The sequence below is a fragment of the Ptychodera flava genome, chromosome 9 (genome assembly GCF_041260155.1).
Source record: "Ptychodera flava strain L36383 chromosome 9, AS_Pfla_20210202, whole genome shotgun sequence".
Classification (NCBI taxonomy): domain Eukaryota; kingdom Metazoa; phylum Hemichordata; class Enteropneusta; family Ptychoderidae; genus Ptychodera; species Ptychodera flava.
Window position 1 is genome coordinate 16,477,595 of NC_091936.1, and position 14,227 is coordinate 16,491,821.

At 35.1% G+C, this 14,227-nt stretch overlaps 1 protein-coding gene across 1 annotated transcript in view; it reads left to right on the forward strand.

Moving 5' to 3' along the window:
* The first annotated feature begins 556 nt into the window (after positions 1–556).
* The window catches only part of LOC139140153 (vacuolar protein sorting-associated protein 41 homolog), a 70,512-nt gene continuing 56,841 nt past the window's right edge, over positions 557–14,227 (forward strand). Inside the window, exons 1-4 of the mRNA XM_070709209.1 lie at positions 557–630; positions 3,137–3,310; positions 6,041–6,124; positions 8,935–9,009. Coding sequence (XP_070565310.1) covers positions 586–630; positions 3,137–3,310; positions 6,041–6,124; positions 8,935–9,009 — 378 coding nt within the window. The 5' untranslated portion in view covers positions 557–585. The remainder of the gene's footprint in view (positions 631–3,136; positions 3,311–6,040; positions 6,125–8,934; positions 9,010–14,227) is intronic.

A 14,227-nucleotide genomic window follows, 5' to 3' on the forward strand; every position in this document is an offset into this window, starting at 1 on the left:
CGATATGCGCGACGGCGATTTCGTGAGGCCTGGTAAGCAAAACGGTGAAAAATGCTGTATCTGCTACATGCCATGGGCCACATAATAACAATCACAATAACACACGTGCGGTTTTTAATAAATTATGCTAATAATAAATCTCATTATTTCACAAATTAATACTATTGACACGAGAAATATGAAATTTCAAAGAAGAGCCCAGGATTTTTCAAATCAACGATACTTACCGAGAATTTTTCGAAAGAATGCAGCGTCGATAGTGTAACAAACGAACCAGCTCAAGTAAGCAGGCATACAGTATGCAAATAAGGTTAAAATATACAACAGTGGGCTCTTCACATTCACTATTGATTTATTTTAATCCGCTCGAGCATAATTTATCTTTGGTAATTAAAAATCCAGAAATTTAACATCATACCGAAATATTGCACTCTTATATGTAAAATTTCACGCCGACACTAGAAATGTTTTTGAAAAATAGACAAAATTTACAGTAGATTTGTTTTTTTGCGGAAGAATATATCATTGTGATGCGTCCGATATAAAATTATTCCTGAATAAATTTAAATATAAAATTAGAGACCCATGACGTCATACAAGATGGCTGATCGGGAGACCCCGGAAGAAAGGGTGAGAGAAACTTTCTTTTCTTGAGACAGGCTCATGCTGTCTGTAAGTTCATCGAGACCGGGAATATACTGAATCTATGGAAACTGAATACAAATATCTGTTTTGCAGATTTTGAGATATGCTTGTGAAAGGCGTATAGTGCGGTGTTGTTTACATCTTGCACACCACAGCAGCTACAGGAAGCCTATCGCGCCTGAAGTTGTCTGCATGCACACCACTTAGCTTACTTCTCATTTTTTGCAGTCAACCGAATAGCCCATACACACGCATTCCTCTAGAACCAATGCTGTTTGCTCGCCAGCATCATCATACCGCTTGAAACATTGTTGAGAAATTCAGCCCTTTTACAAAATAACATGTTTCACTAAACAGTTTTTTTGAAATACAACAACTTCCTTCCCTACGAAGGAGACCGTGGAGCCGCTAGCCGGCCGCTTAGCTCTGAGTGCCTACCTTATCGCAGCCCCTCCCCCTAACCCACATGCCGTCTCAATATACCCGTTTGTGCAGTACACGGTAGCAGACTACATTACATTGGTACCAAAACTGAAAATTTAGACATTGAAACTGTAGCAACAATTCTACAAAATAATTGTAAATACAATACTGTCGACATACTGAGGCCATTTATTTTGTTAAATTTGCAATTTTACTTGAAATCCTGTGGCTGAATTGGTTTTTTTTTCATCTTTAAAATGAATTTTAAGTAAATTCTTTTTTCCAAAGAGCACAATGTGACATGTCGACCCTTCCACCTATTCGCAGATGAAGAAGACAACACTTCAGAGTCATGTCTTTCTAAAAATAAATCAACTAGAAAAAAAACAAACTGCTAGTTTGAGAGAATATTGTAGTTTTATAACTCTGAAGGGAATCTTTGAGAATGGGGAAAGAACTTGAAATATATGAGCAAATCAACATTGAATTGCTTCTGTGTATGTATTGATGCTGTCCTGCTTGGGGGAGGGGAAGATGGGTCAATGTCAGATTGTTCCATTGCCCTCTGTCATAGAGCCTTTTTAGGTAGATTGTAGTATGCTATATTCATAGTGCATGTCTAAAACATCTCTCAGACTTGCAGATATGTTTTTAGTTAACCTCAATATTTATTCAGCAGAATAGAGTCTATAGGTCTTATGCACATGACAAAGCAGAGATTTTTAAACAAGAAAAGAATATGCACAAACTGATGACAATCTTGCCACTTATGAAATTCTCCATTTTCCATTTCATCTTGGTTACTAATTGATGAGGCTGACTCTAAACCATCATAAAAAAGCAAGCAGATTAAAACTTAATTTCCATCAATCATCACTCTACGGCCCAGTATTCATATTAACTTGGTGCTCCTTCACATTATAATATAGTATGTTCCTTCCACATGCAAAGTAACCCTTGGTTGTAGTAGGGTTTTATGGTAAAAATCTCTTGAATACAAATGATATTCTGGTAGCGTATTATTGTAGAGTAGCTCTGTATCTTTTTATTGTCATTTTTCTTCTCCAGAAGTAATATATTTTCCATTGAAATACAAAGTGTGAGAGACTTGCCATCACAATCCATTGTTTACAATTATGCAAATACAATGTTATTGAATGGATTGTATATTCTTTGATCGATCGTCAAAAATGAAATTGGACATACATACCATGCATACATTGACCATATTAACAGACTTATCTCTTATTTTGCATGATTTTATTTTTTTAGGAATTTTATCAAATAACAGTTGACAGCATACACATATTGACCGGCCATGAGGATAACAGCATTCATTTGTTGACAGTAGGTCTGAGAGTTACGCCAGAACAGTCTGTTTCATTAGGCTGTAGGCAGAGGGAAACAGATTTTCATAGGCAACTCTCAGGCCCAAGGGATAACAAATGTATGCTGTTACCTGAATATGGCCAGTCAATATGTTTTCTGTAACACATCTCATCCAATTTTCTTGCAAAACACCAAAAAGTTCCTCCGCTACCATAACTCATTTCAGTCGCAGACGAAACCGCCGTCTCATTTACACTTTCTAGAATGTGCGCATGCAAATAAGTGATCATTTTTGAACTTCCCCTGTCACCAGTTTTTCCAAACTTTTCACCAGTTAACTGTTTTGGAAACTGTTGACTGGCAACTTGCTCTTTGCATGTATCAGCATTAAAATGATGAATGCCACATGACTGTAAATGAACGAATCACGACAGAGAGTTGTGTTACAGCATTTTACAGGAACATGTGATTGCATGAAGAATGTTGATAGCAAATTCTTTACATTTATGTATCACATGGTGATAATATTGTTTCCTTGGTGATGTACAAAATTTCTAATATTGTTTACTTTTGACTTATCACATCATTTTTATGATGTAAACTTTTGGATGATGCACAGTTTATTGACAAACAAGCCCAAAAAACTTACTATTGTCAACTTATAAAACATATTGTTCTGTTTTGTTAAGGAAAGGCCCAGAAAAAATTATCATGGACTTACTGTTATTCTGTTCCACAGGACGGCACAGAAACGGAGGAAGAAGAAGAAGAAGAGGAAGAAGAAGAGGGGTCAACGTCTGATGAATCTGAAATCCAAGAACCAAAGTTGAAATATGAAAGAATTGGCAATGACATGCAGAATATCCTTGACAGAAGTCAGGATGCTGCAAGTTGCCTAGCTGTTCACAGTAAGGTCAGTGAATGGTCAGCCCGTTAAACGAGGGTTTATCTTCCTCCATTTTCTAGGCATAACAGTCATATTTGATTATGTCTTGTCGTAATGTGAATTGATTCATGTAGTCATGCTTTCAGGAACATTAGAAAGAGTCGGTCACCAGTGTAATACTCTGAGGCTGCCGAGCTTTTCATGTTTGTATAATTTGATAAAATAGCTTGTCAAAGAAAACAAAACTGGCAAAGTCTTTTTTTCGAGTGCGTATAGTTTATCTGAGTCACAGCTTTATTTATTGGAAAATGTTCCCTAAAGCTGTTTCGGTCAAAGGAAATACAACGAAATCATCCTCCTATGGTGTTTCAGCAATATGTTTGGAATAGAGGTAAATTGTTCATTGTAATGTTGTAATATTTCTTTAGGCCTCAAGTATAATAGCTTTGATATACCTAAGGAACAACAGTATATGATATTTGGAACATCAATTTACCCCAGACTGTAAACAAAAATACTCACGCCCGAGACACTTGAACCAAAGTGAGTTGAAAAACATGTGACTTTGTCCAGTTTTGTTTCTAACCACCCAGCTATTAAAAGGTTGTGATGGTTTCACTCCATTAGTCTGATATGATTTGAACTGCCAGTTTTGTGTACTTACCGGTATATCAATGATTTGCATATCTTCTGTAAACTTGACAATTGCAAAATGTCTTTCATTGAAGATGCAGTAAAATTTCATCAATTTCAAAACTAAGAGCTGATCTGATCAAAATGAAATGACAAGGTTTTGTAGGATTCACTGTAGTCCATTTTATGTTCTTCTTTTTGAGCCTATTTCCATCGTATTTTGCATTTTTGGGAATATTTTATGTTTTTTACCTTTGTATCTACAATCTAAATAATGACTTCGATGAATATTTATGAATCAGCTGCATTTTAAAGGGATTTCCCACCATTCACTGATCAATAAATGACAATACCAATATTCTCCATCACATAACCTGCACAAAGAATTTTGATGGAATTATCATTAAAATAAAGAGAGGGGACAGTCGCTATCTTTTCAAATTATTTCAGTTATTTGTTTTATGTGAAAAGTTATTTACGTTGTTCTACTCACTGAAACATGTTGAATTATCAGTCATCAGAGCTCAAAATCAACCTTGCATATATGCATAACATGTGAATATGCTGATGACATAATTTCTGGTGTTCACCGTAAATTATGTCATTGAAGCATTTATTGTTCCATATTCAAGCAGTGAGGGGAGTAGAAATCAGAAAAGTGACAATTTAGCATGTTTCAATTAGAAGAACAACATGAATAGTTGCTCACATGAAACAAAAATAACTAATTTAAAAAGATAGCAACTTCGTCCCTCAATGTTATGATATTGATAGGTACAGCACATCTTCTAGTATCACTTTTGTTCACTATAAAACTTGCAATATTTTATCGCCAGAGGAACAAGAAAGTAAAAAATTGATGAATTAAAATGTATTTACGAGGTCTGTTTGGAAGTTGGAATAAAAACGTGCAGATATTTTTTGCAGTTCATGAATATTCAGACAGAAAAAATAATGATTGTAATATTATCCCTCTATAATTGCCTTGGTTTTATGTATGTACATTTAGTTATGCATACACCTGATTATACTAGCATGGGACTTGATTAGATGGGAAGTAATACTATCCCAGAGTTCACCTCATTTGCATAAACTCCATTTACCGAGAACAAGACAAGTTGCCCAGTGCATCATTCAGTATGCATACCTTGGGGCCATATCAATTTATCCGTCTCTCACCTGCTTTCACATTTGTCAATATTCCGTGAAGTAGCATCCATCTGTTGACATACATCCCAGTTTCTAAGTACCTGAACTGTCATGCCGACTGATTGCCCGAACATTCTGTTTGAGTTCACAGCGTATCTTTTTTCTGCTTCAGGTAGTCGATATAACTAACCTTGCCGTAAACCTGTGGTATTTAAGCAAGTTTTACTGTTCGGCATTGGTGTATCTTTCTGTTTTATTTTTAAATTTCTCTTTCAGAACCAATCTTCTTGCTTGTTTTTCCCCTAGGTCACTCTGCGTCATATATATAGTGAAAATCTGAAATGTTTACTTTATAGGGAAATTTTTAATGTTCCCATAAAAATCAAGAGAATAGAGAATAAACTAGAGTCTTTACGCAAACTTGTTTTTTTAATCAGACAAAACAAAAAACAACAATTTGTGAGAAAATGCAAAACATGATGGGAGCAATGTCTGTTCTACTTGAGTACGTCACCTCTTACTTGTCATTGTGATAGAGTATTGGTACATAAATGTCTCGTAAATTTGAAACCCTCGGAAATACTGTGATGAAGTGAATAAAAGTTTATCGGTTGAACGTGAAATTATTTTCCAACTGATATTAGTTTCATGGCATTTGACGTGGAGTGATGTGAGCGGCATTTTGAATAGGAATCGGACATCCCAATGAAGATGTAGATGATGAAGAAACCAATGTCTGACATTTGTATCGCCAGAACTGCAGACTTCATAGCCCGCATTGCTCTCCTGAAATGATCACATGATCACATTATTATCGATGTGCCAATTTCCACACACTCAACGGAAAAATAACTGATGAGAGGAATAATGTTATTCATGTTGTTTGTGAAATTTGCACCATGGGATTTGAACGTGGAATTACCCTCATCAACAGCTTTTTTTCCTGACTTGAATATCAATTTGTTTTGTTTACAGTTCCTTGCCGTGGGTACCCACTGGGGAATAGTTCATGTGTTAGACCACCAAGGAAATAGTATTTCAAACAAAGAATTTGCATCTGTAAGTATTCAAAAAGAAAAATAACTTGTAAAAAAAATTTTTATGCAAAATTTGTATATTAAAAAAACATTTCACAGATCCTGAATATCTATACAAGTTTTAGAATTAGGTCATAACACACGTAGAGATTTTATGAGTCATCATGCAAATATCATTAACATACTTCTGATGTATGAAATATTTTATCAAAGGAGAAGGGCTTTTTAGTTGGCAAGTATCCATTCTGTCCCTCGTAAATATGTTGCACTGAAAGAGACTATATGATTATGAATGGATATGTTTGGAAGCTTTTTCTGATGGTGATGATGATGATGATAATGGTGATGATATTGTTGATGATATTGATGATGATGATGATGATATTGATGGGGAAGATGATGATAATATTGATGGTGAAGATGATGATAATATTGATAATGATGGTGATATTGACAATGATAATATTGATGATGATGATGACATTGATAATATTGATGATGATGATGATGATGATGATGATGATGATGATGATGATATTGATTATGATGGTGATGATGACAATGATGATATTGATGATGATGATGATGATGATGATGATGATTATGATGATGATGATGCAGTGATCAACAAGAACTTACAGGAATAGGACCTGAAACGTTTTGTAGCATTTTTATCATTTCCGTTGTAGAAAACAAGTACATTTCCTATCTGTGCCTTCACTATTTTGTATACAATATATTAGCTGTGCAAACACACAGCCTATTTATGTCTTGTCTTCTTTTTCATTCAGTGGTCAACAATAACAATTGCTCGTACATATTTATGGGATATGTTGATTTCATGGCATTTTGATGTGATTTGGGTATTAGAACGAAAGAAACTTGAATTTTGAAAACAGAACAAAACATTGGGAAATCTCATATCAGTAAAATTTATAGGATAAAAAAAATAATTGTCACTGGTGAGATGTCGGCTGTCCGACATTGAGAAATGAAATTGAAAGGAAGATATAAACCAAGTTCAAATCTTGAAATACCCTATCTCTCATTCATACCAAGGGAACTGATAAAGTACCATTTCACAGACTTGAAGAAATATCCTTCAGGTTCATGTTGATTACAGGTATGCATACATGCCTGTGGTCATGAGAAAATTATATGTTTGATTGGCTCCATGCCTATTGCACTAGTTCGAACACCTACAAATTTTAAAATAATGCAGGACTGTGATATATATATGCTTTGGAGTTCAAGTACACAAACTGAACTAAGATAATGTTGAATGTACAAATTAGTTGCAAATGTGTACCCAATTCTCGGACTCGATGTTCAAGATGGTTCCTTCAGTTAAACTAGCAAAGAAAAAGCCTAAACAAAGTAGCTCAAGCTCTCAGGATTATTAAAGTAGCTGTTTTTTATCAGTTTTGTAGAAGTATATTAGTATGTACAAATTAATATCAATATACAAAGTACAATTTCAAATTTATTTCTATAGTTCCAGAAATATGCAGTCCCCTTCTTCTGTAAAGACATTTTTCATTCAGCAGATTCCAACTTCGATTCACATTCCAGTGTGATCAGACAAAGCAGTAGATATGAGAATGCATGTCAGGTTACGGAATATCCTGTCAAAGTTCCATGATGGAATTTGTCGTGAATGTTTGGTAGCTCCCCAATGTCACGTAGATTCTGAGAAGAATGGCAGCGCAGTCATTTATGAGTGGCATGCCATGTGAGATGTTGATGTACACCAACTCCAAGGAGAGTCATCGTCATAGTTCATAGAGAATAGTTCTTTCCAAGTAGTTACAAAAAACAATTTTAAAACAAAAGTTGACTTTGTGATAAAAAACTCCCTTCAAAAAGATAACACATAGAACCCACACAGGACTGATATTGTCTCATGAATATCAACAGGAAAGTTTAAAACATTTCAAATATATCATCATGTGAATGGAAAATTTATGTGCTTTTTGAAAGTACTTATCTTACACCATCATTGAATTATGAAAGCCTATTAATCTTCAATCCTGATATAACTTTTGCTAGCAATTAAGACAGATACTTTTAAGAAAATATATCCACTAGAATTCCTTTACAGTAATTAGTGCCCTAGCTATAGAGGAGTTTTCTTCACCGTACAACAAGGCTGTTTCCCTTATTTTTCAAATCCATTGATCGAGGTGTGTTTATACTACACTAGCATAAAAACATAACATTTCCGAAATTTATGGAAATATTTAAATATGAATATTCGTAAATTGTTGTCAGTTATACAAGCATGGCCACTGCTGCAGAACCTATGTAATTACCAGTTGACCCTGTAATAGGCAAATTCATGCACTATGGGCTAAAGAATGTTTCCTCTGACATAAGAAAGTTTTGCACATTGTAAGAACAGTAAATGGTGGTATACAACTGACTGAAGTCATTTTCAGAAATTGCTAAATTGACTAAAAGAGGTCAGGTATGTCGTAAAAGACAGGACACAGAGACATTACATAGACACGTAATAAAGTAAATTCTGAATGTGTGAAGTACGTGTGCCATTGACAACTACTTTGATTTTGAAAGCAGTGCCATCTTGTTCTTCAATACGTGTACCCCTTACACACCATCTGATGACTTGTGTAATTCTTTGACTTTTGGTCAAGTCAGGTCGGGGAAAATAACAATATTGCTTACCTTGTGTTGCACATGGTGCACAGTTCTGCATTGTAGATGAAGCCAAACCGCACCATATTCTAGCTACTACAACATTGAATGTAATAGTTTGTGAATCTTTCGCTAATGTGAAAATTGTTTTCTTTTCTGCTTGCTTTCTCGTAATAGCATACAACAACAGTAAATCAGATCAGCTTGGATGACAATGGAGACTACATTGCCAGCTGTTCCGACGACGGAAGGGTAGGTACATGTACACTAATATTGTGCATCGCAAAGTGATCGTAACACACATAAACTCATATTTATTTTTAAATTTCAAGAGTGTGAGTTTCTGAAATAGAGGATGTATGATTTATTTACGGAATCCATGCATGTCCCAAAATATCCTCCTGGAATTTAGGTCATTCCAGGTACACTCATCAATCCCCACTGTTGGCTATCCATATTTGAACTGTTCTCAATCGCGAAAGTAAAGTAGGGTCATTGTCTATCTTTATACAAACATGTCTTTTATATCAAGCTCCCAATGTCATATAGTTGACGTCTATTCAGATTGATTTGAAAAGTGTCAGTGATTTCATGAAAACCTGTGTCATGAATATGTTGAAACGTTTAGATGGAATTGCTTAAATAATTCCTATTGCATGAATACCTTGACCGTTCAGGTTTATTGCTCTCATATTCCATCATGTACCATTGCATAAAGCGGACATTTTCAAGTGATATTGCTCCTTCCAAATCAACTCTCAATTTTTTATCACCGTTCGAATGTTTGCATTCCAAACAAAATGCTATCTCATTGCATAGCAGAAAGTCGTTATTATGTTAGCTTTCCCTTAGAGTTCTCATATTTCTATGGCAGAGCGTAAAAAAAAAAAAGACAATTTTTAACAGCTGAGCTCAGTTTCAAATCATCAGATCTTCACATGCACAATGTATATTGCTGACGGTACACTTGAACTTTGGACAAAATGCTGTTTCTATGCACCAAAACATATTAGAGATCACCAACGTATTGGCTTCCTCTTTGCCGCAGTGAAATCTTAACAAGACTGCATCAGATATCCAAATCATGTCACTCAACGAAAAAAGCGCATCAGTCTTTGGTCTCAGATTACTGCCTAAGTGACTCAGCTGTGCCTTGTGTATTACTTTCTTCATTTCAAAGAATGCTGGACAGGACACCCCGGTTAATACTTTAATTACTACCGTAGTTGAAATAATATCCTTGATTAATAAGACCTGGATGCTCAACCTTGTCAATCACCGTCAATCAAAATGATCGGGTGACAGATATTTTATCCCAGTAGTGTGGGTTTACTACATACAATGTACATAGCCATGGAAATAGAAAGTCAATGAAAAATATCTTTACACATCTGTACTTTAATCTGTTTTCTTTGAGTGGCAAGTGATCCTGGGTCAAGTAAAGACCTTCAGCTATTTACTTATTCATTTATTATTTAATTGGTTATTCGTACATATTTTTGTAGGTCTGTATGTTTGTTTGTTTTTGAATGAAAATTAACAAAATTAGAATTTTCAGATATATTGTCTGTATAATGATCATCAATGCTACAACTCAACCTCAACTTTGTTTAATGGAGAAAAATTTCCAGGCCACAGGATGAGTTCTCAGACTCGAACGGATTCAGTTTTAAGTCATTAAAATTGAGGTTTACTGGGAAAGGACGCTGAAAGAAATGAGTCTAAAGGCAATGTTAGGTTCAGAACTGAAATACATGATGAATGGATGAGATGACAATATCTGTGGGATGAATGAAAATAGCAGTACAGTAGGTGGGCGGGAAATTAGAGGTTAAAAGCCTTGATGTGAAGGCTGCAAGATCAATATTGACAAAGCATCCCTCAAGGGGTCCAAAAATTACTGGATGGAAAAGCTTCGATACTGACTCATCACTGCTTAAAAAGCACTGATATGACAGAGGATGGGCGTCCCATGAGATCTAGCCGCCAGATATATGTATATATGTATCTGCCCTCTGCTTTAAAAACAACTTAATTATTCAAGAGATACGGTAAAGTGCCATGGAACACCTTGAGAGGGCTATGTCAGCTCTCAACAGAATTGATTCCTGAGTTTGATTGGTGTATGTACCTCTTTGTATGATGGGTAACTTTTCTTTTTGTCTTTCAATGTCTTCATGTTCTTTTCACTTTCTCATTATTTTACCATTTTCATTTCATACCGTATGTACTTTTGTATGGTATTTATAAATCTACATTTATCCACCAGACAAAAAAAATAAACTTACCGGTTGTATTACTGTCATTTTACCCACACACATAAACACACATGGGTTTTATATTTGTATATATGTATATATATATATATAGAGAGAGAGAGAGAGAGAGAGAGAGAGAGAGAGAGAGAGAGAGAGGTGTACTGGTACAAACATACACGTAACCCCACTTGTATACTGTATATATACAATGTACTTCTTACGGATGTGTGCGTCACTTTATGTGAAATATCAACTTGAACGGTTTTCTGTGTATTCTGTAGTATTGTTGTAAATTAAAAAAGAAACATTAAACAAACCTGACAGTAGCATATTTTATCAATGATAGATTTCCTTTTTTCTGAATAATTTTTCTGAATAATTCATTGTTTGAAAGCCCTGGATGGTGATGAGTTCATAAGTTTGCATAGATGCATTAATGTTTAATATCCAGAATCCATACAATAATGGCAAGTTTGATCATTTGTCTGTACATGTTCATAGTGCGATCTCTGATATAAAGGTTATCATTGATGGTAAGAATTCATCATCACACCTCAAGCACAGGTCACACAATGGGGCTGTTGCTATCAAAACTCTCTAATTTGGTTCAATATTTGAAATGAAGAATATTCAAAATATTTGATATGTTGCAGTCCTGGAGATTGACATGTCCACAAAAATGTCAACAGCTCCGGATAAAGAGTAGTGCTATGTTTGAAAGTGCGTGTCAACTCGCAGTGTAGTTGAAAGTTGTATATATGCCGTATAAGAATTGCAGAAGACAGTAGTTGTAGAAGACTAGTTTACTGAACAAAATCTCTGTCGTTTTACTATTTATGTTTGATTGCAGTAGTCCGTCGGGTCGTTTCTTCATTTAGTTTTTATGGAACTGAACATGTATTCCAACACTGATTATTTTATCTCGTAGCCAGTAGTTTTCACTTTTAGTGGTCATTTCTTCCGAGGAGGGCTTGTTGTCATTACACTCTCCATCATTCAATCCTGTCAAAAACAAGCAACTGATTGCAAAATACAACCAGCGTTTTTTGAGAAGCTCTTTCAAAATTCATTTCACTGAAGAAAAAAAACGCCAGAGAGTCACAAAGTACTGGATTCTTCAAACTGAGTCCGTCTTCTTCATCAAGAAGCAAGATTGCACGCTGATTAGGAAGTGTTACTCAATCTAGCTGAATGCCATTGATTGAGAATATTCACAGCTGTATGCAGGGAAACTACAACTCTAGACTTACAGGTGCCAGACCGTACATTGCCTGTCACTTTTTTTCACAAGTCACAACTTAATGAATCATGCTCGGTACATAGCCTCCCATTCTTTTCCAGATTTTCTTTTTCTTTATCCTGTTATTCAGATCTGATGGAAAATCAGTTTAAGAAGCTAGCAATAATATAAAATATGAGCTGTACCCAGACAGCTGCAGTAGGAAGACTTGTCCATTTTCCTTTCTGTTCCTGTCTTTGAACGTTTGACAAACTTCACAAGTCCACTTTTGTCATCAAATTAGATGTTTTGAATTTCCCTTCAGTAACAATAGTCTTGTCATACTGCTCCAGTGAAGTACTCATCATTGCTGCACTAATGAGCCATTAACACAAACTAAACCGTGCACAATAAATGAATTCAGTTTTTTGGGGGTCTGTATTCATGTATATTTTTAAAAACTCTAAAACATCTCATTATTGTATCACCTTACCCCTTGCACCAAAGTCAATTTTTGTCATCTTTACAAAATACACCCAAGTCAATTTTTTCTCAGATTTTTGCCAAAATTTTGATTAAAAAACTGTAACCAATAAAATGTTATGTCAATTTGGTCCAAAATTATTTTAATTTTAATTTTAATTTTAGAAAAATGCACAAAATTTGGTAAAATGTGAGACTAAAATTTTGATGTGAAAATTACAGCACTAAATGTGGAAATGTGAAAAGTTCATGTACTTTTATTTTTAACATTTGATAATGACTTTACAGTCACATGCGTTATATCAGAAAGCAAACAAAGATATATGATCATTCTATTATCCACATTGAAGTGAGATACTACCTTAAGAAATCTTAACTGTTCAATTTGATTCGGTAAGGAAGATGGAAAATGCAAGCATATGTGAAAAAAAGATCCCTTCGACATCACAAGAGATGAAACTTGTCAAAAAATGGAATTGAGCTTCATTTTGTATGCTTGAACACTTTTGCTGCAAGCACTTTGTATTGACATGTTAATTGTTTTCTATGTGTACATGTACATAGTCTTGTCGATAAGAATGAACTCTATATAAGCTTGGTTACTTGGGACCTGACAGACAAACCAGGGACCAAGCAGGGATAAGCTAGTGTTGGGGTTGATAAACTAAAGGACAAGGCATGCATTAACTGGTGAGGGTATGGATGAAAATCGTGACAAGACATAAATAAACTCCAGACAAGACAGATAACAGGTGAAAATAAGGAAAAACTGTGAACAAGGAAAAATACAGGGATAAACTAGGGACAAGATATACCTGTACATAAATGCAAGAAAAGGCTATAGGTAAATAGACAGTGCTCAGTGTTAAAACCCCTGTCATGAAATTTTGTCTTTACTCACCTTGTGCAATTATTTGGTATATTTTTAAAAACTTTCGATGAAGGAAAGTGTAATGCAGTCGAAGAAAATATGATAAAGTTTTGGAGCTGGCACTGAAGTATAATACCGGTACATGATATTGAGAAATGATGGTGAAAGACGTATTAGTAATGTACTTGATATGAAAAGACAGTGATGTTCATAGTATATTTGTTAGTCCCCACGGACACCGTCCGGGGGGACTTATAGGTTTGGTCATGTCCGTGCGTGCGTCCGTCCGTCCGTTCACGCAGATATCTCAGAGATGCCTGGAGCGATTTCATTCAAACTTGGTACAAGGATTACTTCGTATGTCATACAGATGCACGTCAATTTGTTTTTTGATATGATCCAATATGGCTGCCAGGCGGCCATTTTATTATGATTTTTTCATGTACAGAGCCATAACTCAGACATGTTTCAACCGATTTTATTCAAAGCTGGTACAAGGACATTGACCAATGTCATAGATATGCACATCAATTTGTTTTGTGATACGATCCAATATGGCCGCCAGGCGGCCATTTTGTTACGATTTTTTCATGTACAGAGCCATAATTCAGGCATATCTCAACCGATTTTATTCAAACT